This window comes from Hemitrygon akajei, chromosome 9 (assembly GCF_048418815.1).
Source record: "Hemitrygon akajei chromosome 9, sHemAka1.3, whole genome shotgun sequence".
NCBI lineage: Eukaryota > Metazoa > Chordata > Chondrichthyes > Myliobatiformes > Dasyatidae > Hemitrygon > Hemitrygon akajei.
Window position 1 is genome coordinate 81712139 of NC_133132.1, and position 26997 is coordinate 81739135.

General features: G+C 39.7%; 1 protein-coding gene across 2 annotated transcripts; it reads right to left on the reverse strand.

Annotated features, from left to right (window-relative positions):
- Window positions 1-179: 179 nt before the first annotated feature.
- Window positions 180-25705, reverse strand: tbx18 (T-box transcription factor 18). Of its 2 annotated transcripts, none has more exons than XM_073056447.1 (9): window positions 25631-25705; window positions 22541-22781; window positions 21985-22159; window positions 21231-21332; window positions 19557-19728; window positions 17030-17197; window positions 15877-15941; window positions 4945-5039; window positions 180-3229 (listed from the first exon to the last, which is right to left on the reverse strand). In XM_073056447.1, exons 2-9 carry the CDS (start codon window positions 22761-22763, stop codon window positions 2514-2516), a joined length of 1716 nt encoding a protein of 571 aa, XP_072912548.1. In that variant the 5' UTR covers window positions 22764-22781; window positions 25631-25705; the 3' UTR covers window positions 180-2513. The 2 variants fall into 2 exon arrangements, with proteins under 2 accessions (XP_072912548.1, XP_072912547.1); XM_073056446.1 differs by lacking the exon at window positions 25631-25705 and adding an exon at window positions 23082-23196.
- Between the last annotated feature and the right edge of the window lie 1292 nt (window positions 25706-26997).

Below are 26997 nucleotides of genomic sequence, written 5' to 3' on the forward strand. Positions count from 1 at the left end.
TCCATAGCAATACTACTTCATTGAAGACATCAGAATAACATATGAAATGCATGACAGCTTCACTATGTCCCTATTTCCTTAAACATGATGAATGAGCTAATCTAGAGAGATTGCAATCTCCTTGGTGATTTTAATTAATACTTTGAAATTTTAACATTAATGAATGCTCTAGGCATGTATTCATGTAAAGTCTACATTTTTTATTGCCAGTAAATCTTTGCAGTATCATTGTTACATATTTACACTTCTAAACAATTTCAAAGTACAGCTTTTTAACAATATTTGACAAAGCTATTCATGATTGATAATTTAGCAATATGTCCTCACTGCTGAATAACAAAACGAGAAGAAAATTTGGCACTTATGGTACGGTGTAATTCAGAAAAGGAGTGAAAGACTGTAGTCCTTGTGATGCTGGTAATGTTCTCTATGTAATAAGAACATAATCTTAGCCAAATTACCTCTATTATTTTAAAAGACTTTATCATGCAGCTCTTAAACTGGCAAATTTGCTTCAAACACCAGAATCTTGTAAATATATGTATCTATATTTCCCAAAGTAGATTAAGCAAGTTGAAATAATCTTGAATCATATCTTATTTTCTTTATCCTATTGCATATATAACCCCAAGATACTTGAGAATAAAAAAAATCATCCCAAATGGGAGATAATTTGCAGATATATTCTTTGTGAATTATTATTTATTGTAGTCATTTCAAGTGCTTTTTTATGAGGGGCATTATTATATTTCCAGGGCATTAATTTCTGATAATTCAGTCACCATTTACTAAGAGTTAGGTTGAAAATCTTTTATTTTAATTTAGCAGCTTCTTAAAATGGGGGCATGATCAATTTATGAGCACCAGCCTATGTCTCTTATTTAGGATTAGTTTCAACAATATTTGTAATTATTGCTTATGTATTACATCTGTCACAAAGCTATCCATTGTTGTCTCTTACGTTATTTGCTTTATCCCAGACCAATAAGGGAGAACATCCTGTATATTTTTCATGTAACATTAATTCTATTCAGTACATTTGACATGTGATTCTCAAACATTACCACCTGATGCCAAATGTATTTATTGGCTATCTAGAATTACATTTTATATTTCTAATCAGCATAATTAGGGAAACTAATCTTCCAGATATTGGAGAAATATAAGATCCCTATGTATAGGCATACAACTAAATAGTATTATATCAAACTGTACTTATATTATCAGAGAGATCTCAGAAACTATTAGCTCTTAAGTTAGCTCTGTGATTATTCCCAAAGGCAAACATGAGAGAAGGCATGGCTGATTGTACAAAAGTTGGAATATTTTATTGTATTTCCCCCTGATTAAGTGCACTGCTTATTTTACTGCCATAAAATGAAAGTAACTTTGGATATCCCTACATTTTAGTTTGTTTTCTATATTTTGGGGAAATTTTCATATCGGATTACATCTTAATTAATGTAAATCACTTCTTTGTTTCTGCCTTATAAGTTGGCACGTTGATTGTCATCTTTTATGTTAAGTTGGAAGAGTATCAAACAGGCAGTTTTTAAGTATAATGTAAAAAACAAGAAGAGAAGAGAGAAATCAAATATTATTTAAACTTGACTCCATGGATATAGTAAAGATTAATCCAAGAAGATTGTGGAAATGATCTGTACTCTGTATTGAGTGCCTTGATTTTAAGGGCCAGCTCCAGAGATCAGACCACTCTTTAAAGGGAAGATCAATATCCTATATGGGGAAGATCATCCATGTAGTATTGCTTGTACACATGTCACTGCACACGTAATCCTATGAAAAGTGCACTTGTGCGGCCATCAGGGTCAGACAGGATCAACCTTTGCTGTGGTGATACCCAGTATTTTGGCAGTCTATTAATAATCACAGTTTAGACTTATGGAAAAGAAAGGTTACTTGGCGAGAATTGAAAGGAGCCAAAGTATATAAGACTATATGTCACTCCAGGACAACACTCCCAGGACTGCATAGAAGAAAGTTGAAGGCAAAGAAGAAAAGCCACCAGATGACCAAAGAATGGTGCTTGTAAGTTTATGTGAGGTTGAATGTTGAGACCGATTCATTTTGCATCCTAGTGTCTTGATTGACTTCACATTGTAACTGTCCATTCACTATCTGCCACAGTTAGTGAATTCAATTGCCAGTTCAGAAGATGGCATCAATATACAAGATACATTGTCAATGATAGTGACTCTTGAAAGCAACTGGCCTTTTTTTCCATTTCATTTGTTCCTTTGTTCTTTGAATCTCTTCTGAGAGCACAGTTGGAGCACCATTGCACCTGACACGCCATACGTACAATGGGAATAAACACTTCAGTAGATGCAAAGTCTAAAGTTGTTCTGATCCCCAGCATAATCAGTAGAAGTTCTACTATTGGCACTGGTCAGAAATGCATTTCATATTGGGGAAAGTGTTGATAAATGGAAGGATCTCCACGAACAATTCATTATGTAACACTGCAAGTTTCAGGCAGCACAGCTATCTTGTCAGACTAAATGTGCTGGAATCTGAGATGGTGAAGCTGTTAAATTCCCTAAAGACCGTGTGTCAAACATGTTTTGCTGGCTGCTGTTAAGAATATGCACCCCATCCACAGTGGGCAAGATCTGTCGATCAGTCATGGTACCACTGGGAGACGAACCCAGAAAACCTCCTTGGGAAGAAATTATTTTCTCAGGGCTGGCGGCCAGTCTAGGAGACGTGGAAAAGTTATATCCATATAAGCCATATGGGCTATGCAGTCTGAAGGTACTGTAGGAACCCTGGTGGGTCTGATTGGTAGTGAAAGCATTATTTGATGGTGAAGGCATGATGTACTGTAGCTGAGGAGATGATATTCCAGAGATTGGCACTGGCAACCCAGGTTGGTGGCAGTTGAATGCTTCTCCTTCATTGCCTGATATTGACATGTTCACACTTGCAGTGTTAGCCACACCAATGTAAGAAGGTGTCCTCTGAGTTGCGAATGTTTCACTGCCCGGGCTGGTCAGGCGGTTGTAGGTTTCGGCAAGACTGCTGCTGTATCTGTTAAAAGCCAGGCCCGTGCGGTTGCAGGTTGTGAAGTCTGCTGGGCTCAGGCTGCAGAGTTGGCCACCATTTTGTGCCAGATGGAAAGCTGGTGAGGAACAGGAAGAGCCTGGCAGACGATGTGCTGGAGCACCACTTCCTGGGTTCTGGTGGGCAGTTGAAGGTACTCTACCACCTATTAAGAAAAGCATAGTCTCTTTGCAAAGTTTCTTATAGTAAACATCTTTTAAGTACTATTGAATATGTGAAAGCTGACTTAACATATGAAAATTAAAAGTGACAAACATTTTTTCAGGTTACATAGTTTCTTAAAATCATTTGTCACTCATGTCTAATTGAATACCTGTCCTTCTTAAATTTTTAGCTTTCAAGCCATTTTAGCACAGTGGAATGCCATCTGCAATGTCAACAAGCATTGTAGCGGAGCACAAATGGTCTACAACTGCATGCTCGGTAAATCAGATATTATTCATTAAACAACTGGCAAAGAGGATCTCTGCTACAACAGGTGGCGTGGTTGTTGCTGCTGCTCCACCCAGCTGCCTCTACTCCTGCCTCCACTCGTAATCATCCCCAACCCTGACCCTTAGCCACCTTCCAAATCTTTCAAGCAACAGATGGTGGTAAGTAGATATCAGGTGAGGACAGTACAAAATCACTCCTTTGACAAAAAGTGAGGTAACTTTAATTGTTCACCACTATGGTCTTATAACCTAGCAAGAATGAGTGTTTTCAGCAAAAGACAAAATTTACAAAATTCATGCTCCCCACCACCATCAGATTTCTGAATGGCAATCAACTAATCTATGAACACTACCTCACTATTTTGCTCTCCATTTGCACTACTTATTTCATTTATTTTTTATAATATTCTGTATTTATTTTGTATTGTAATTTATTGTTTGTTTTTCAGTTTTGCATGGTACTGCTGCTGCACATCAACAAATTTCGTGACATATCTCAGCAATATTAAACCTGATTCTGATTCAGAATATTGCTTTATTTCGATCCAGAGGGTTAAAAGCAACAGCTTACTGTTTTGCTTATCCTGTTAAATTTACCTCTTATTTTTGTTTTATTTAAAGCTGCAATGCCATTATATAATGCTGATACAGTTTTTTAAGAAAAACACAGTGTATGGTTGAATCTTGTCCCTCAGCTAGATGCACACATTGTGCATGCCCCTGCAAGTGTAATCCCCAACTAGAATCTAGGAGTTTTATCAAGAACTATGTATCATGAATTTTATTCATGCTCCACTTAATACTATACATCTAAAACTCTCAATGTGTAGTCACACCCTTGAATTTGAAATTTGCTGTTTGCACAGCTGCTTTGAAAGGGTAGTTATATCTTGAAGGTACCACCAAATTGTTCCTTTAAACTCGGACATTGGTATAGGGCAGGTATAAAAACTGCATTAATCCTTTACAGATTATCTTGCATTGCAAAGTGAAATTAATATGTTAAAGTACCAGAATGACTAAAAAAAAATTTTGTTATTATTAGTTTTTAAGGATTTCTGGTGAAATTAGTGTAAAATAAAGCACCGTTTATTGCCAAGCAAGAGAAAATCTGCAGATGTTGGAAATCCGAGTAACACACACAAAATCTTGGAGGAGGTAAGCAAGCCAGGCAGCATCTATGGAAAAAAGTAGTCGACGTTTTGGGCAGAAATTCTTTGGCAGGACTGACATTCGACGTTTCGGCCTGAAACATGGATTGTACTTTTTTCCATGAACGCTGCCTGACCTGCTGAGTTCCTCCAGCATTTTGTGTGTGTTACTGTTTATTGAAATACTTTTTGGCTGCCTATCGCTTTAATAGTGATTAAATTTGCCAATGATTATTAACAGAGAGAACGATTGCAAAAAGAAGCCAAAGTACTACCTTGTTTCTGAATTCCAGGTATATCTTCAAAGCTGAGGGTCCTCAAAGAGGGCCTCCAAAATGCATAGGATTCCACAATCGCCTCTAAACCCATTCTAGGTCAAGAAAATTACATCATGAAATATGTTAAATCATTTATGTACAATGAATTTAAATAAATTTATACATTTGGAGAACTTAATTTATTGGTTACTTAAAACTTATTTTAATAGCTGATCATTAATTACAAGATTTCTTCAATAATTGAGGTAGAATCTTGACCCATGTCAATATCTTACATCTTGTTGTATAATTCCATGGGCAGGCATAGTACATCTTAAGTACCAACCCCAGTATTTATTATGTTTTCAAGATATAATTCAATAATCAATAAATTTTTGTGGCAAATTATTTTCAAAATAGCCACACATTAGGAAATAAATCATGTAAGTTTCACATGTAAGAGAATAGTGAGAGACAGTCCTATAATTAGGCCATAAGACATAGGAGCAGAATTAAGGCAATCTGGCCCATCGAGTCTGCTCCACCATTCAATCATGGCTCATCCTTTTTCCTCCTCCTCAACCCCAGTTCCCAGCCTTCTCCCCATAACCTTTGATGCCATGTCCAATCCAGAACCTATCAATCTCTGCCTTAAGTGCACCCAATGACCTGGCCTCCACAGCTGCCTGCGGTAACAAATTCCACAAATTCACCACCATTTTGGCTAAAGAAATTTCTCCGCATCTCTGTTTTGAAAGGGCGCCCCTCTATCCTGAGGCTATGCCCTCTTGTCCTAGATATTCCCACCATGGGAAACATATTTTCCACATCTACTCTGTCTAGGCCCTTCAGCATTCAAAAGGTTTCAATGAGATCCCCTCTCATCTTTCTGAATTCCAGTGAGTACAGACCCAGAGCTATCGAACGTTTCTCGTATGTTAACCCTTTCATTCCTGGAATCATCCTTGTGAACCTCCTCTGGACCCTCATCAATGCCAGCACATCTTTTCTAAGATGAGGGGCCCAAAACTGCTCACAATACTCAAAGTGATGCCTTACCTGTGCCTTATAAAGTCTCAGCATCACATTCTTGCTCTTGTATTCTAGACCTCTTGCCTTCCTCACCACTGACTCAACCTGCAAGTTAATCTTTAGGGTGTTCTGCACAAGGACTCCCAAGTCCCTCTGCATCTCAGCTTTTGGAATTTTCTCCCCATTTGGAAAATAGTCCACACATTTATTTCTACTATTGCTGTATGCATACATCTACTGATGCCTCTGGACACATCATCAGTGATGTTCCTGGAATCATCGGGTGTTTCGGGTCTTTCAACATCATACACCATCCTCCAGGTGACCCAGCCGGGGCTGATCAGACCCCAGCTTGTGTCCAGATGGCTAACTACACATGACTCCATGGCTCCCCTCTCTTGAGCCACAGCCACCTTGAGGCCCTCTCTGCCCCATTGGTGGTACAGCAGATGGCTCTCCACTTCCTCTCTCCCTCGATGCCCAAATTGCTGTAGGCTCTGGCTAAGAAATGGGCTGCAAATCCCCTACAAGCAACTTCCACTGGGAGACACCTCGCTCTCCACCCAGCCTGCTGGCACCAAAGTATATGACCATGTATTTTCCAACATTGTACTTCATTTGCTACTTTCTTGCCCATTCTCCTAATCTGTCTAAGTCCTTCTGCATCCTACCTGTTTCCACAATACTACCTGCCCCTCCACCAATCTTTGTATCATCTGCAAACTTGGCAACAAAGCCATCTATTCCATCATCTAAATCATTTATATACAGCATAAAAAGAAGTGGTCCCAACATCGACCGCTGCTGAACACCACTAGTCACTGGCAGAAAACCAGAAAAGGATCCTTTTATTCCCACTTGCTGCCTTTTACCAATCAGCCAATGCTCTAACCATGTTCGTAACTTTCCTGTAATACCATGGGCTCTTAACTTGGTAAGCAGCTTCATGTGTGACATCTTGTCAAAGGCCTTCTGAAAGTCCAAATATACAAGATCCACTGCATCCCCTTTATCTATCCTACTTGTAATCTCCCCAAAGAATTCCAACAGGTTTTTCAGGCAGGATTTTCCCTGAAGGAAGCCATGCTGACTTTGTACTATCTTGTCCTGTGTCACCAAGTACTCCATCACCTCATCCTTAACAATTGACTCTAACATCTTCTCAACCACTGAGATCAGGCTAACTGGTCTATAATTTCCTTTCTGCTTCCTTACTCCTTTCTTAAAGACTGTCCAATGATTTTTGAAAGATCATTTCTAATGCCACCACAATCTCTAACACTACCTCTTTCCTAGGGTGCGGTTCATCTGGTCCGGGTGACTTACGTACCTTTAGGTCTTTCAGCTTTTTGAGCACCTTCTCTCCTGTAATAGTAACTGCACCCATTTCTCTCCCTTCACACACTACAACATCAGGCATACTACTAGTCTCTTCCACAGAGAAGACTGATGCAAAATACTCATTTAGTAAATCTGCCATCTCCTTGTCCCCTGTTATGGTTTCTCCTGCCTCATTTTCTAGCGGTCCTATATACACTCTCATTTCTCTTTTATTTTTAACATGCTTGAACAAACTTCTACTATTCACTTTGATATTTTTTGCTAGCTTGCTTTCATATATCATCTTTTCTCTTCTGATTTTTTTAGTTGCTCTCTGTAGTTTTTAAAAAAAATCTTCTCTATCCTTTATCTTCTCATTAATTTTTGCTTTGTTGTATGCCCTTTCTTTTACTTTTACAATTGCTTTGACTTCCCTTGCTTTGACTTCCCTTTTCAGCATTGGTTATACTATTTTCCCATTTGAGTATTTCTTCATTTTTAGAATACATATGTCCTGCACCTCCCTCATTTTCCCCAGAAACATATGCCATTGCTGCTCTGCTGACATCCCAGCCAGCAGCTCCTTCCAATTTACTTTGACCAACTCCTCTCTCATACCACTGTAATTTCCCTTACTCCACTGAAATACTGCTACATCAGACTTTACTTTCTCCCTCTCAAGTTTCAAGTTGAACTCAATCATATTGTGATCACTGGTTCCTAAGGGTTCTTTAACCTCAAGCTCCAAAATCACCCTCGGTTCATTACAAAACACGCAATTCAGTATAGCTGATCCCCTAACAGGCTCAACGCAAACTGCATTAAAAAGCCATCTCTAATAATTAAGCAATGAAGCTTAGCTTGATTTGTTATTACAGATCATCATCATTATTATCATCTGCTGTGTTGTATGATGAGGGTGATCATGGTCAATGACCATGATTATTCTTGGTGAGTTTTTCTGCAGAAGTGGTTTGCTTTTCCTTTCTTCTGGGCATCGCCTTTAAAAGACAAGTGATCCCAGCCATTATCAATACTCTGCAAAGATTGTCTGCCTGGCGTCAGTGGTCACATAACCAGGACTTGTGATATGCACCGGCTGCTCGAAGGACCACCCACCACCTGCTCCCATGACTTCACATGAACCCTGATCGGGAGACTAAGCGGGTGCTACACCTTGACCAAAAGCAACCTGCAGGCTAGTGGAAGGAAGAAGCGTTGTATACCTCCCTTGGTAGAGATGTACCTTCACCCTACCACCACAAATAAATAAGGATGTATTCTCTCCCAGTCTCAGAGGAACATTCACAAGGCAATTTAAGAGATAGTCATTTTAAAATCAGTACAAAGTAAGAATGGTACAAATAACAGCTAGATTTATACTTATATATACAGTATTATTTCCTGATTTGTTAATCTTTTTGAACAATATATAGAATTGTTTAAAATTTATTTTTATCTTTGCCTCTTGGCTAATGGCCTTTGGGACAGTTAATATAAAATTATAACATCATTCAATTCTTACAAAGTTCTTAATATTTAAGCCAGTCCCAACATATTACTATTTCACCAAGCTTAGCTTTGCATGAAGTCATTCAGGGAAATAATTGCATTCTTCCTCCTAATGTGTGAATGTAATCCAGCTTTTAGGGCACCATGTCTGTTTATCTAAATAACAGTGGAACAAAATCTCTGGTATTTTTCTTCCCAAAACTGAAATGAGAATGAATCACTTTTAATTTTTTCCATTTCATGCTGGTAATTTCATATCCATCAGGAGCCCATGTTGCAATATCACACAAATGGTTTAAACATCATATTTAGCACCATTCACATGCAAACTTTTCAGACACTACACCGATTTTAAAAGCAACATCCAAATTGTTTTTGCCCCAACATAGTTTGGTAAGCAAAACTGATGCAACATTGTTAGATGAAAAAATATCTCCAGTAAAGTCAGCTGGAGAAAATAACTATAACCAATGAGATTTTCATTGATGACAGAAATATAAATTAGCATTAGCCAGTTATAGTTTAATATAAGCCTGCCATCGTTTATACAGCCACAGTACAAAATCAACTTTTCTTTTATGATACCTGTGTTAAAGTCATTAAGTTACAAAGAGAGAACAGACCCTTCAGCTGTTCATACCAATGAAGTATCCATCTATACCAGGGGTGACCAACCTTTCACATTCCATCGTCAATTTTTTTCACGCACGAGTTCAGATGCGCTATACTACTCTAGTACCCCCATTCAATTATTGTAAAAATATGTTAATATAGACATATTTAGCATTTTTACATGATATATTGATTTAATATAAAAACAAGGTAAACATTACTTACCTTAATGAGACTTTTAACAAATATATTTTGTCTTCTTTTGATTTCTTCCTTTCTCTTAATCACATATTCTTTCCGTACCTCAAACCCAAGCACTAGCTTCAGTTTTCCTTCTATTTCAGTCTGATGTTGTGTTTTATAGTGTCTATTAAGATTATGTTTTCTATTATGTCAGAAAATGTTTTCACGAACAATGTACAACGGTTTTCCTGATGGACCCGCTATAAATAAGAACTAATTTTCCCACTGTTTATTGAATTCACGCTTACTATCACTTTCTACTTTTCTTTTGCTCATTTTCTTTAGCACTGTGATGGGTAACTGAATGTTAAAACACGGCTTGATTTTTGAAAAAGTACAAAACTGCAAATGTTCACAAAGGACGAACAAAGCACAACTCGGTAGCGCACGAGTGTCAATTGTAAACTGACTGGCAAAGACCTGTGACGCACCGCTGGTGCAGACACCTGGAACCTCAGGATCAAACAAGTATCAAACGTGTATTGAACAGTTATGGAACAACTGCAGAACAAAAGTCCTTCTTTCCTAGTTTGACTCATTGAACATTTTTTAAATTGAGAACAGATTAATGTGAAAGAAGATAACATTTGCCAAAAGATGTGCACAAAATAATAAAATCTCTAAAAATAATTGCTAAGTTTTAGAATTATTCTCAGTAAAACCCATTTCTAGCTCTAAGCTACTGGAATTCCTGTTACAGGTTTTTTTCTACAAATCGGTTTTTGGTTAATACTTTTTGCATGAGTAGGCTAACTTTTTTATTATTATCACTGGAGTGCAATGCGCCACTTCTAATCATCCAATGCGCCACTTTTGGCGCATGTGCCATAGGTTGGCCATCGCTGATCTATACTTATCCCATTTGCCAGCACTTGGCCTGCTATGCTTCAGTGATTCAAATGCTCATCCAGGTGCTTAAATGTTGTGAGAATACCTATCTCCAGCAGCTTCTCAGTCAGTGTATTCCAGACAGCAAATACCCTGAGTGAAAAAACATTCAATCCCTTACTCCTCAACTTAAACTTATGCCTTCTTGCCTTAGGCACATTTTATAAAGGAAAAAGTTTCTATCTATTCTGTTTAATCCTCTCATAATTTTGTACATCTCTCTCAATAACCCATTCAGCTTCCTCTACTCCAAGGTAAACAACCCTAATCTTATCCTGTCTCTCCTTATAACTGTAACATCCATCTTCTACTTCCTCTTCATTGTAATCAAGTCCTTCCAGTGCAATCAAGTGCAACCAATATTGGTCTCCTAGGATATTCATGTGCATTTGTATTTCTGCACTTGACTGTTAAAATAGATGCAAGCTGCTTTTCTATTATGATGGAAAATAAAATTAATTTGATTTAAACAGATGAACACAGGCACAGATTTGGCTACTAGTAAATGCAGTGGAATGACACATCATTTTAATGAGCAACCAGCAAGCAACATGCAGTGAGGAAAAGTGATGAACATTGTTATTCATCATATTATTCCTCAATAAATTCAATCTACTAGAGCTGTGAAACATAGATCACAATTTTTATGGTTTCACCATTTAAAACCAAATCAATCAAATCACTTTAGAAAATTTAGAATATTTATTAACAATGTAAGAGCAGCTTATCAATGGTTAATGATTGCCAGTCAATCTCTTTAATCCAATTATGTGCCAAATCTCTGTGCTTCAGGCCTTAGAAATTCCACATTCAGTTTGTGAAATACGACTGCCATACTGCACATTATTTCAAACCCTACAAACTAACAGTGGCCAGCCTCTACTGGCTGACCACAAACATGATCAATTATAACCTGGTAAATGAATGGAGTGATAAACCACACTTTCCAAGAAAATGTGGATAGTACTTAGCTGATGTTCTTCAATGTTAGCAACCAATACTCACCAGATTCTCCCTTGCCTTTGGTGCAATGATTTCAATTTGCACTTCCAGCAAGCTAGTGGGCATAAAATTATGAAACTTAAACATGGTCAAGTCTAACAAATGAGGTTGGTACTAGGCTGCCCTGATCCCAACAAACCAAACTCCTAATTCTAACAAACTTCTACAGATACACTGTTAAAAGTATCCTGATTGATTGTACCATGGTCTGCCATGGTAATTTAAGTGGACTCTGTGCAACATACAGTATCGTAGACACATCCCCCTTCCCCCCACCATTGGTAGTATCTACAGGAAGTACTGCCTCAAGAAGCCAACATACATCATCAAATATCCCGACCAGGGGTGCAGTGCTAGCCGGAGCACACCCGGCACATCTTTAAGAAAAAAGTCAAACCAAACAAGCTAATTAATTAGGTGCCACCCAGGGTGATTTGAGTATCTCAGAAACTGTTGATCTCCTGGGATTTTTACACACAGCGGACTCTGGAGTTTACAAAGAATGGTGCCAAAAACAAAAATACATCCAGCGAGTTGCTGTTCTGTGAGCAAAAACATCTTGTTAAATCCACTCGCTAGATTTTTGTTTGTTTTTGGCACCATTGTTTGAAGATTCCGGAGTCCGTTGTGTGTAAAAATCCCAGGAGATTAGCAGTTTCTGAGATACTCAAATCACCCTGGGCGGCACTTAATTAATTAGCTTGTTTAGTTTGGTTTTTTTCTTAAAAATGTGTCGGATGTGCTCCAGCTAGCACTGCACCCCTGATCCCCACCATCAGGCCATACCAACTTCTTGCAGCTAGGATCACGCCGAACAACCCATATGACCATGTTCAAGAACAGCTATTTCCTTTCAACCATTAGGTTCTTGCACTCCACTCCCCTCCCCTAGCAAAACCTTAATCACTAGAGTGTCGCAATACTGTGACTATTTTGATCATTTTGCACTAAAATGGACTTCATTATTTTGTGATCTTTCTTGTAAAAATTGTGCATAATTTCTGTTTAGTTTATTTTTTTCTTGTGAGTGCTGTGTATATGATGTAATGTGCCAATGTATGCTGCTGCATGTAGAATTTCATTGGACTGGTACACACATGTATCAGTGCATATGACAATAAACTTGATTTTGACTTTGACCAGACCAGCAGTCTCTAGCTTCAAAGGATAAACCTACTGCTGAACTGCATAAGGAGATGATATTCAGCTAGAGCTATTTTCTGTTCTATTGGTAATCTAGACCTACTTTCTCCTTGACAGAAGACAAGTCTTCCAAATAGCCAAAGGAAGAGAAAATCAGTGAAGGGCTACATCAGAGAGGTGATTTTGGATCATTTGGGTAGGTGACTCAAATAGGGAAGTGTGAACCATCAGCTGGTGATGAATACCTATGCAAGTATCCAAATGTGCTAAGTAACTGTATTTGATTTGTAATTGAGCAATGACAGTAGAATTTTGAAGATGAGATTTGCAATATATAAACAAAATAAAGACATTTCCTCAGTTTTGAAATTTTGAGATGATGAAGGACCGGCTGCTCATTTAAGCAAGAGCTGATCAATAGAAGGAGTGATACTATAAGAGATAGAGATAGGTGCTATTTTTTATGATACTGTTAGCAAAAAATATAATAGAACCCTCATATGATATGTGAAGCCTGAAACAATGGCCAATACAGGAGACGAGTTCAGTGTAAAATGTCTAAAGCTAATGCTAATTTTGGATTTTTCTGGAACTGGCCAAAGGAATTTATAGCTGATATTAGGGCTGAAAGTGAGAATATGGATTTATAATGCAGAGACAACATAGGCTTGAACTGAAATGGCAGAGCAATAAAAGCAGGACAAATCTGTGTTTGAACCTCAGGTAAGCACAAATTACATTCATGACTGTAATGAGAGATTGCATATAAAATATCCAGGTTTACTGACAATATAAAGCCAGATGCAGGAAGGACAGAAAGATGCTGTAAAGGAATACAGGCAAGTTAATTAACTGGATGGGAACATAACATGACAGGTAAAATACAAGGTGGAGGAAAGATAGATTTGATAAGAAAAGTAGAAACACAAGATAACATTTAAATGGTTTCAAGATTGCAATTCAGTGGGATCTTGATGAAGTACATGATCTAAAAAAGTCCAAGTTCAGCAATAGCAAGGGATGAAGAAAACAAGTGACTTGTTAATGTTTATTACAAAAGAATTCAAATACAAAAATTCTTTCTTCACAGGTATGTGATGTGAGTTGGTAGAAATGTGTGAATGTTGATATCTTTATTCGTGAAAATCTATAGTTGTATTATAAGGATTGTTCACTGGACTGATTCTGGAGATGATATATCTTATTTGTGTTTGAGGAGAGATTGATTAGAAAAGGTCTTATATTCTTGGAGATCTCCCAAGGTGATAGTGTAGACCTAAGCCGCCTATGAATAGAACTGATCTTGTTCCAGATGGAGAGGGGAGCTACAAGAAAGTATTTATGAACTTAGGAAATAGCAAGGGAAAATGGTGTCAAATGATGGGGCATTGTTATCATAAATAAGAAAAAAAAGGGGAGCAAAAGACAGAATAAGAACAGGCACGACTTGGGGTTAATACACACAAAAAAGCATTGGGGCGGCAGTCACTAGACTGCAGAAGCAGGGAATGAATAGTACTCTGTTCTCTTCAGGGTGTGTGAGGGTAGTAAATGGTTTAGCAGAAAATGATGAGGAAATCAGCAGAGGATGCTAGCTACATTTACATAGAAGAAGCCCTGTTACCTTCCTGCAAGTGTTGATCTGGCCATTTCCAGGGAGCAGATTACAACTGGGAGGTTGCTGAGATAAGGAAAAGTCTTTAACTTAATTCTAACTGTGATAATACCATGCTCCACCCTCCATTGACTTTCCTCCCCTCCACTATTTGTCGTCAAACTGTGGAATGGATGGAGATGAGTATTTTAAAGCCAGCATATACCTGAACATAAGCACAAGCCATCGGGCTGGTAATCCAGAGTAACACATACATAATGCTGGAGGAACTCGACTTGTCGGGCAGCATCTCAGGAGAGAAATAAGTAGTCAACATTTCAGGCCTGGATTCTTCACCAGGACAGAACGTGTTAACTTTGTTTCTAAGTCCAGAGACACTGTCTGACCTGCTGAATATTTCAAGCATTTTCTATTTTTTTGTCGAAATGTTTTATTGAAAATTAATTTTCTTTTCACTTATCATTTCCATTGCACGGGTTGAAGAACAAAATGGGGGGGGGGCAGATTGACAACAGATTCAATGTAACTTTTACTGAGCGTTTTACCAGCTTGTTCTGATGAAAGGTCTCAGCCGAAATGGCGACTATTCATTCATTTCCATAGATGCTGCCAGACCTGCTGAGTTCCTCCTGCATTTTGCGTGTTTCGCCGTAGAAGGAACAACACCTCCAGTCCACGCTAATTTTGCGGGGTTCGTAGATTGCGGAAACATTCCCAAATACTCTGCCATCAGTATAGCATTTTCCTAGCAACGGGTCTCAGCGCTTTCCAGACTGAGCGCCGCAGCGCGAACAAGACTCTGCTACCGCCCGCAAAAACTGGAGCCGGCGGTTTGGACACGCTTACATCCCAGTGGGCCAGGTATACTGAGGCAACTGTCACCGTCTCCTCTCTATGCGTGTATAAGAATCTGGCAAAGGAATTAAATCAAAGCGTAATTGGCCCAAGTTGAACGAGACGAGGACCGTGAAAGGACCAAGAAGTCGGGCGAGTTGTTTGCTCGCCAATATTTCGTTGCCAGACAACGGCCTTCACCCTGCCTTTATGGGGGGGGGGGGGGGGTTACAGGCGTTTCGCAAGAAGCTACAATAAAAAGTTTATTGGGCGGACTTCGGCTTCACTTTCCCCAGGAATAAGAGCTTTTGCGTCCTAGTTAGTGTCGAGATAAAAGTCGCCTCCTGGAGAGATGTTGCTAAGGCGATAATTTACACAAGATGTCTTGAACTTTTCCTACTTTATCACTTGCAGCGCTTGCGCTATCAAATAGTCGAGTTTGTTTAGCAGATAAAACCATCTTTTCCTGTACTTTTTAAGAGACCAAAGCCTGGTAAAGAAAATTAAACTTTAAACACAGGAATCCGACTGTAAGAGAACTGCTGCGTCGATCTCAGCATCTTTTACTTTGCTCTGGGGAGAGGGCTTGCGGTGCCAGTTCTAATTATTTCGATGTATGGAAGGCGTAGGAAGTGTGAGGTCGGTTTGAAATTTTATTGTAGCACTCAAGGTTTTAATATCGCGTGCGCGTTTTACACTGCTGGCAGACAGATTTCACATAACTCCTTCAGTAGAATGAAACGATTTACCTGTTGCGCCCAGAATCACGGAAACCCTTTGCAAACGGATTGCGGTCGATCTTCAGCCTGGTGATCTGACATAGAATTGGAATTGGCATTAGGGTCATCATTATTAAAGAGTCGGTTTAAGTTTGCACATTGCTACGTAACGCAGTTCTTTATAAATGAAAACGAATCACATTATTTCCATGTATTTTGCTCCAAGCAGCAGACGGAACATTGACGGCCTCGATTTTTCTATTTCCTTCACAGGCTCCAAGGTAACCTCCCTCTCTCTCTCTCTCTCTCTCTCTCTCTCTCTCTCTCTCTCTCTCACACACACACACACACACACACACACACACACACACACACACACACACACCCACACACACACACACACACACACACACACACACACACACACACACACACACACACACACACACACACACACACACACACACACACACTTACTTTACCAGAACTGACCAAAGAACTGCAGAGCCGGAATGTTGACTAACACACTCAGAATGTTGGAGGAACTAAGCAGGTCCGACAGCTGAGGGGAGGCCCGAATCGTCGACTCTTCATTCCTCTCCATAGATGCTGCCTGACCAGAAGATTTCCTCCAGCATTTTTCCTGTGTTACTCTTGATTTCCAGCATCTGCAGAATCCCTTGTGTTTTCAAAGCGAAAATTGTTTTTCCACAGATGCCACCAGACCTGCTGAGTTTTTACCCCGGCTTTGTCTGTTAATGTTCAGTTAATAAGTCTAGTGGGACGAGCGTTTTCTGAAAAGTTATCCAATTAACTGACGTCAGTTAAACTTACACCAGTAACACCGTATACAGATGACTTCAGACAGAAGTTTAAGTCATTCTAGTATACTTGACCCATTAAAATGGGAAACTTTTAAAATCAGAACAGCAGTTTTGCTTTGTTAATCATTGGACACAACTACCTAAAATATAACACCTTCTCAACGATATTTTTAAAATGAGGGAAACTGTGTGTAGCGGACCCATGGACTCCGGTTACACACCATTCTGTAAAGACGTGGTCAGAGGAAATTGAACAGAAATTCTAAATAAAAACTACGAATCAGCGAAGATGGATCCGAGCGTACCGGAGAACATTACTCGGTGCCAGGGTAAGGGTGGATTTTCCGATCGCTTCTCACCTGCTGGTTCTGGTAGGCGGTCACGGTGGTGAAGACGGTCTCTGAAAAAGAGAAGTGCTTCACCCCGTCTCCTCTTGGGATGGGTTTGACGGGGGACAGCTCCTCTCCACACTCCTTCCGAATGATGTGCACCCGGGGCTGGTACTTGTGCATCGAATGCAAAATGATCTGTTTCAACAACAAGAAAACGAAATGGTTAATTTAGGACGGAATCAGGCAGTGTCCTTAGCGCTTCATTGTTCGTGACCCATTGGGCAAATATCCAGAGGAGGACTAATTACCTGTCTCCACATTGTAAAATTGAGGAAAATTGATCATTTCAGATGCAATGGTTTCGTTCAGCGTTCCACCCAAACCAAATTTTCTCCTATATGTCCCTGTGAAATAAACAGTGTTTTCTTTTCCCAAAGTACTCCTCTATTCGTTCTTGCTGAACTTTGATTTTACCGTATGCTTTCCGTAGCATCGGTAATCTGACAGATGCCAATAGTTAGTGGCAAATACAGAATTGGATACCCTGTTGTTATGAAACGATGTGTTCAGTCAGACATTCGCGGGTAATATCCCTTTAAGTACTACAGTATAGCTTGACACCCAGCTTTTCCCTCTGCGATGTTACAAGTTCACCAACTTAACCTCCCCGAGAATTATATTTCAACGTAAAGCTTTGCTTTAATTTTCAAACAAATATCAGCACATTAAAATGATAACCGTTTTGTTAACTTTACACACAGAATCTCAAATCGAACACGAGATGGGAACCGATTAGCCAAAAAATATAAGTCTTTAGTTCTCATATTCAACTGCCGGTTACCCAGAGCGACTTTGTTTTATTTCCGAACATCGCCCAGCCGCCTTCAACAAAATTGCCTTAAATCAAGTGAAAATATTCATCAATCGCACTTCGTAGGTGAAGCAAAGGGCTTCTCATATACAGAGAATGCGACGAGAGGAATACTGATCAAGGAACAGCGCTTTCAAACTGTAAAGTTTGCACTACTGTGTAATAAACGGAAAGCGCGTTTTGAAGGATTCTTCAGTGTAAGGTTCTCCTCAACGGAGAACCTGGTTTTGAAAGTTCTCCCACTCCACCATGGCAATTGTAGCAATCAAAACATAATGACTAAAAATCATATGAATATTGATGAGATTAAGTTTAAAAATTCGGAAGACGTGAGCTTGATTTTTGAACGTGAATTTATTTTATTGTTAGACGTGTAAATTGAAAGATTTGCAATTGCGAATAAAAAAAAAGTTTATTTGGGAAGAAAACCTACCGCCTTTATCCAATCTGGCCTACGTGTGGTTGGTTCTTAACTCTTCGCTGAACTGGCCTATTAAACCACGCAATTGATTCAGACTGCTACAAAGGATTAAGGTCTGCAGCTGTTCGAAAAGGTCCCCCACAACCTTCCCAGAATAACCATGGATTAGTAGCAAATCCCGTCCTCGCAATCGATGCCCGCATTCTCAGAATAAAACGTATCTTTTTTTTTATTACTTTAGCTGCATTGGTTAGAATAGCAGCCCGCTTTCAGTAATACAATGTCTTCAACGTTAGATTCCGGGTTACCCATTTACCTCCCTCCCCGCGTTTCTTCACCTCACTGCTGTGACGCCCTGCCAGCCTCGACTATTCAAACAACCCCATAGCGTCCTGGGATCCCCGTTTATTCGGATCAGTTCGAATCCGAATCAGGTTTATTATCACTGACTGCTACTGTCGTGAACTATGTCGTCTGCGCCGTTGTACAGTGCCAAGACATGCAAATTACTATAAATGACAGGATAAATAAATAGTGCAAAAACAAGCGAATAGCAAAATAATGTTCATGATTTCATGGAAGACTTTGTAAAATGGAACCAACTTGCTAAAATTGGAAATACAAATCATAAAATATAGTTCCGGTAAAGATGGTTTTCAGAAGTCAGAGCAGAATATATTTAGAATTGTTCATGTTATATCGCATATTTCTCTGCTGAGTTAGGTTTTTCATTTCGCAAGATAACGTTAAAGTTTCAAACATTAAATGATTCACATTTCCATATTTTGCAGGATATTCCGTAATGTAAATTTATCGTATGAATGTTAAAATTAATACGCAAACTTCTTTCTTATCTCGATTCTAGTCTGTTACGGAAGTTTGTGCCACATTTGCTTGTAGATTAAATAGTCGATTCTAAATAATTATTTGTCCTTTTAAAAATGATTGGATGTCCATTTAATGAGCCTGGCCTTGCTTAAATAAACACATTACCTAATCTGAATCCATCTCATAAAGTTCGAGGTAATTTTAAATAAACTCTGCCGAGAGGAGGCGTCAGAAACAGGGGCAGCAACCGATTTTTTTTTTGCCGGTTTAAAGTGCAAGGAATCATTTGCTCGCAATCGATTACAGAATTACTAGGTCGATTTGTATTTTTTTAAGATAAGCAGTTATCTCCGGTGGCTTCGAATTACGCGAAAACAAATCTGTTCTGCAGTACATATAAGAGGAAGCGGAGTGGACGGAGAGTGAACACTCACGTGTCCCTGGTCATCCAGCTCGTTGTTGGTCAGTTTGAGCTTATCGAAGCTGATGACCTGACGCATCCAGGTGTCTCCCGAGGCTGGAGAGTCGGGGTGGATGTAGACCCGAGGTGGGACTGGAGAATCAGCATTTCCTGCCACCATCCACTTAGAGCTGTGGTACACATATCTGCATCGGGGGGAGATACCAGAGCAAGAGTCAGAGCCGTACAGAATAGAAACGGGTCTTTCAAACTTATTACCAAAGTGCACAACCCTGAAATTCGTCTTCTCTGGATAGCCACGAAACCAAGAAAGAAAAAGAACGGCAGCAGGATCATCAATCCCAAAATCCCCGCACAAAGAATCGAACGAAAACAGAACAAGCGCATCGACCCCAAATCGCCCACCCCCGCACAAAAAAATAAAACGAGAAAGATCGGGCGAAAAACCCAGAATACGAAAAAAATCTTTAAGACTGAAAAGATGTCGATAGTCTAAGCCCACATCCAAAATGGCCTACTGCTTCCAAACTCATTGATAAAATACCAATTAAACATCATCAAACATCTTCCTTATTGTTCCTCTTTTCGAGCTTGCAATTTATCATTTTCAAAACTATCAAGGAATCGTTGTCAAAATCACGAAGCCTGGTTAAAAGCAATCTCGATATACAGCCTTTCCAGTTTACCTGAAAAAATATACATATCTAATCACCACTCGAGGTTCCATACCTCATTGTCGCAATTTATTAATATAAGGCTACACTGAATTAAACTTCGTGGTCAATATCCGGGCGGAAATTTTAAGTAGAAAATAAATCATTCATTCTGCTATTGCTGCAACCGAAGAGTGAACTTAAGATTAGTTACTGGATAATATGAATGGAAGCCGACATGCACAATTCTGCGTGGAGTTAGAGAAGGAAGTCTAGAGATACCCACTAATGTGTATGAATCGGGGGTGATCTTATAATAAAGATTTCGACTACCACCACTGCTGCTCGGCGTTCACAGTCCGAGATGGTTAGAAGCGAGGATGATGCACAACGGTTGCAAGATGTTCATCACTCCCGGAAGGAAGTACCCAGAGAGACGCATCCTAACGCGAGAGGACTGGTATTGTTGCAGACAGTTTCTTGGTGTCTATTTCTTATTTTTGATTGAGTTCTTTGAATGGTCATGGTCGTCACGGCGCGACCAGGGTCAAGAAGCCAAACCAGCCGGCTATTTGGGATTTTTGGCAAAGTTTCTATGCACACAACTTATATTTTCCGATTTATGCCCAGTAGCATACGAAGCTGGCAGTCTCAGGTATATCCAGAGCCCCTCAGTGCAACTACCTACATCCGTCCAATCGCGTCTTCTAACCACAACACAAAAACAACAAATACTTAAAACCTTGATATTCCTTGAATGTCTTTTTAAAATTTGGTTGTTTCATTTAGCACCAGACTATGAGGGCGCGAATTCCGACTGAAAGCGCCCATCGCAACCTCTCTCCCTCTTTCTTCTTTCTCACCTCTCTCTCTCTCTCTCTCTCTGTCACACACACACACACACACACACACACACACACACACACACACACACACACACACACACACACACACACACACACACACACACACACACACACACACACACACACACACACACACACACACTCCACTCTGAATTTTAAGCTGGTTACCTGTAACGCTTGTTATCCACTGGAATGATGTCCATGGCGATATAATACTGTTGATGGGGATCCAGGCCAGTGATCTTAACCCGCATAGCTGGGAACATTCGTCTGGAATCGATTAAAAAAAAATAAACGTAACAGCGTTAAGGCGGGAAATGATCAAAAATATTATAGCTAGCTATTGCTAATAGTGTAGACCACGCTAAATCGGACATAAAATCCTGAGCCGCACAAATAATAAGTCAGCAAATGACAGCATAACCAACACCCGCCATTCCAAAAAGGGAAGAAGACAATTTAACTGCAGAGAACAGATCCCAAACGCAGCTTTAAAAAATAGTGATTCTCACTCAGCCTGCGCGGGAATTAAGTAACTCAACCGAGCTCCGTGAACAGACTAACAACAAAAAAGAGTTCCTAACATATGGATTTTTCCGATACTAAGTTACGATTTTCCTTTTGCAATACGCAAGGAAGCTCTTTTAAAACATTTACAAGCGGGCACATGTGGGTTTAATCACGATGTGCGTTCCTCGATACAGAATAAATAGCATAAACTTCAGTGCAATATCAAGCAAAGTGAGGTGCATTAAATATTTTAAAACAATTACGAGACCGAAAGAGAAAGAGTTAACACTGGGAGTTCACAAACCATTCTCTATAATGAAGGGACCAACATTCTAGGTCTAACTGTCAACTAACCACCAACAAAAAGTGCACCTTGTCTGTTGGGTGTTTCGCGAACCGCTGTCAGACTGACCTTCCCGCCTTGGTGATGATCATCTCCGTGCCGATGTCGTGAAATCTTTTCCACAGGTCAGCACCTTGTAGTTCGGCGTGAATATCCTCGTGAGCGGTGCCGCACTTGGGCGGCATATAGGCCTTAGTGACTATTGGAGGGGAAGGACACTCCAGTGTATCGTCCCCGTTCAGAACTAAAGCATAAAGGGTCAAACATGAAACACTCGATAGGACTGAGATTATACTTAATGCAAACAAAAATGATATAGTATAAGTTAATTATATGGGCATTGTACACGCATATATATTTCAATTGTATTTATAGTCTAGCAAGGACTATATTGCAAATGATTTAGTTGATTTATTAGCAACTAACGAGTGGCTAACATTACACTTTCTATAATCTGAAACCGATGGCTGTTAAGGTAAAAAAAACAGATTTTCTTTGATGAAATCGTAACAAAAATCGAGTGCCAAAGTAGCAATTCGGCGTGTAACCGGGTGACTTCCTTTAATTGCACTGTCGAGAGCGAATCACGGGCAAATTGGAAGCTATTTAATGTGCGAAAACTCACCCGATCTTTCGCTGTAGTCTGTGCCACAGTTTCTCTCGTCGTCTGAGTTCCTGTCTTTCCCCGACGCATTCACAGGCTGGCTTGTTATTACATCTTTTATCTCAACACCATTCATGCAGCAATCGTCCAATTTCCTCTTCTTCTCCGCTCCGATCAGCGCTTCCACTGAAAAAGCGTGAGCTTTCAAACTCATTGTAGACGGCGATCTCCTTTTCTCAGCCATTCCACGTCGGGCTCTGCTCTGTATGTGTGCAGGAGACAGATTTTTTTATAAGTTTCTTTTCCCCAAACTCCCAGACGGAATCCAGTGTGAAGATTATTGCTGAAAAAAATATATAAGGGCTTTGAGAGTGACGGAGAGAGAGGGAGAGAGGGAGAGGGGAGGGGAGAGAGAGAGAGAAAGAAAGAAAGAAAGAAACGGGGGTTCCGTCTTGTCCAATGGGCCAAATGGAGTGACATGGACTGGGCACGCCGCGGGTGGACTCTGAGCGCAATTAGGGCTGGTAATTGAATTTTGTTGCCTTGATCTGTCAGCACTTACAAGCAGGAGAGCGGTGGACATACTTCACCCGTCCAGCTACACGCGTGTCAGTTACAGACGGCAGGAGGCGGTAACCTGTCAATCACGCCGCTAGCGCCCTATCAGCTGGCGGCGATTGTCCTCCTGGACCAATGTGAGTGCACATATAATTATCATTTTCTACTTTTGTCCTAATATGGCACATGGTCTAAGTATCAGTCAACAGGTTTCTGCTTCACTGTAGTCCGCTTTTTTGGAGTGTTCTAATGGTTTTAACGATTCAAAGCATTACTTTTACTTCCCATTAAGTCTCCGACTGCAGCGGTTTGATAGCGCGGGACACAAGCCTTCGTTATTAATAAGTGTAAACAAAAACTACATTTCAGCAAAGCAAAGTTTCAAATAAATCCAATAACAAGAACAAAATCCTAGTTGGGTAAGAGTCAAGGTGGGGGTGAGGGTGGGGGGGGGGTTAAAAAGTCTCATTCAGTGGTTAATAGCGGACTCTCCTAAAATGATACATCTCTATTATTTTGTTGAATTAACTTGTCATGAAGTTTAAAAAAAGTCCAGATAAGAATTGAGAAGGATTTCCTTCTGTGGCAAGTAGCATGTTCAGCGATGCCAGAGGTGATTTTTTTTCAATTGTAGACGTATATTGAGTGAGCGGTAAATATATTGCGGGTAGTGAATCATCGGCAGATGCCTAGTGAGACGTCTTTATAGAATAACGTAATGTGTCAAAATATGTCGACAAGTCCTAATACTCGGAGCAATAAATGCTAGTGGTAAGACAATTACCAGAAAAATAGTCAGATTGATTAACAAAAAAAAAATTTCTGGCCCAACAATACAATTGAAATTAAGACACAGCTGATACTTTCGCGTTTCATGGATAAGAGACGAGTTTAAAAGAAAATGTGTGCGCGCGATGATCTAAATTGAAACCAGTAACGAGGCAGAGAGTTTCCCAAACCGTTGATTTTCAACGCGCCGTCAATAGTACATGAACCCTGCAAATGGCAAAAGCCAAATGTGAATCCATAAAGAAACCAAAGAAATCTGCTTTGACAACATTCAGTCATTAGCAGCTCTCACAGTGTCCCGTTTGCAAACCGCGTCTTGGAGGAAATATTTCAGTAACTATTGTTCAAGAATTTCCCATAATTTAATGCCTAAGTCACTTCAGCTGGACCCAGATAATGTTACAGTTATCCAAGTCAAATATATCGGAACTTAATTCAGGTTGTTAGCTGAAGTCCGATAACTCGATAAGGGTAGAAACATCTTAATGCGTCTGTGAACATTTCCAGTTGTCTTATACTGCGCCAGCTAAGTTTACAACATACGATATACGACCATGATGCCTGCGCAGGCTTCTGGTTTCACCGCTCTTACCGCCGTGCATTCTCGCAGAAGATTTCACTGCTTCAAATAAATATACAATGTTCTCTTAAGAAAACGCGAGGTCTCCGCCGCAGTTATTTCCCATGGCAATGTCCCGATCTGCTGAATTTCTGCGAAAGAGTATTTATTCTAAGCCATCTCCCCACTCCAGTAGTCTTCTTTGTAAATTCATAACCCTCACAACCCACTGACTTTTCAATCTATTCCTCCATCCCCTACAATTTCCAGGCGCTATGGGAAAATATTTAATATTTGCTTGCATCCATTGTATATATACATACATCGCACGTAGGAAGGCGGTTTTCGGAATATTAAAAAAAAATCATTCTTTCAAATAAGTTTTCTTTTCGAAAGGAGATCAATAATTGTTTTGAAAACAATTAATTGTAATAAACTGAAGTTCTTTAAGTTTTTATATACTAAAGATAAAGCGCAAAATTAAAATAAATCTTGCATGTATCGAATAATTTTGTTTTTTTTAATATTTGCCGCGTCACAGAATGTTTTTCTGTGTTTTCGTTTTTCTTTTCATGCATTCTTTTCAGTTTATTTTAGCCTACCCTAATCTCAACCTCGTCCCCATCCGTGCCTCAGCCGTCTCTCTCAGAGTTAATTGCCAACTTTATGACTGAAATTTGATAAACGAGTTGATAAAGACAGCGTCCTTCTAATTAAATGTAATTACACCAAATCTCAAAGTTCAAAGTAAATTTATTATCAACGTACAGATATGTCACCATATACAACCCTGAGATTCACTTTCTTGCGGGCATTCGCACTTTCTCCTCGCTCAGATGCGGTGCGATTCCCCCCCATACCATCCCTCTTTTCTTCGTTCTCCTGGTGCCCTGTCCACTTCCAACACCCACTCATTGTATAGCCCTTTGCAGCCCGCCTCACCTTCTCGGGGCGTGGAAGCTATGTTGACATCTTTGCAGCGGCCAAATCCATGTTCAGCTCCAAACCACGGTACTCGGGAACACAGCACCGACAGCTCCAACCAACCATCTCCACCAAACCCAAAGTAAATCACGAAAAACCCAAAATACATAATCCCCTACTTGGACCCATAACCGGCCTACACTGCCAAATCAACGAAGGAACGATTAGCTTCACTTTTTCTGTTGATTGAACGCAAATTGCCAAACAGTTTCTCTACTTACCAGGTCTTCCTCGATTTTATCCGTAGGCTTCACAGATTCCTCAGATATTGGAGATTCTCTGGGCCCTCTTGGAATATTTAGCTTTTAAAGCCTATCTTAAACTGACACGGAGAAGTTAACAGTTAATTTTGAAAAAAAAGTTAGAAAAGTTAAATTTAAAATATTTCAGTTTGGCGAAGATTTTTTAATGTAATTTCCTGTACACAAGTGTAAAGAAAAACGGAATAATTGTTACTCAGGATCCGATGCAGCACAACCCCCCCCCCCCCCGCACAAAAGAACACAATATTATTATTTTTAAAAAGACGAAGTACAAATACACGAGATAGCTTATATACACAGACCCCTCGCGGGACCATGATGATGAAAGGGTTCGGCCCGAAACGTCGACTGTTTATTCACTTCCATAGGTGCTGCCTGACTTGCAGAGTTCTTCTGGCATTTTGTGTGTGTTTCGCTAGATCCTGCTAGCCACCGGTTTGATAAATTAAACTGGTCGCAGTGCCACGGATTGGAATCCCAACAGACTGACAACCAGCGATTTTCATTATGCAAGCAAAGCCTTCATATAAAATGCTACATTAATATCTATGTGGCCCTTTTTGTTTTGGGTGAAGGAGAAACAGCATCAGGCTTAATAGAACGCAGCTGAAACACTGGGCAATTTGTAGGTTCTAGTAAATTCTGAATATCGACTCTCCCGGATGACTTTCATAGGAAAAAATATCGGGTTTTTTTCTGTTGAAATCCTGTTGAAGGGTCTCGGCCCGAAACGTCGACTGTACTGTTTTCCATGGATGCTGCCTGGCCTGCTGAGTTCCTCCAGCACTTTGTGTGTGTTGCTTGAATTGCCAGCATCTGCAGATTTTCTCTTATTTGTGATTGAAATCTCGATTGTGTTTATTTAACAGAGTAAAACTGGAAAACAAACAGCGAACTTTTTATCCTGGGTATCAGCTCCGGCGAAAGAAACATTGATTCGATGGAATCTGACTAAGTAAAGGAAATATTTTTGTCTCTAAATTCCACCTCAGAAAAGACAGACCGCTAATTTAGGGATAAACTGGGTGTAAGTGTGCCTGTATCTTGTCCCAGGCGTTTATTATAAGCTCATGCTGCGTCTGCCATCCACAGATTCTAGCCAACAGCATGTTTTTTTTGTTTATCTGTATAGAGTTCACGGTTAATATATTTGTTTTCTTGAGGTATTTCATAACTGCTTTGTGAAAGAAATTTAGACTTAATAGTGTAAGTTCCAGTGGTAAAATCACTGTGATAAATCATTTTTGCATTTAAATTTGTCTTTCTACTATATCAACCTTCAAAATACCACGTCCAATCTTTAAAGAAATGAATTCAAAACAATT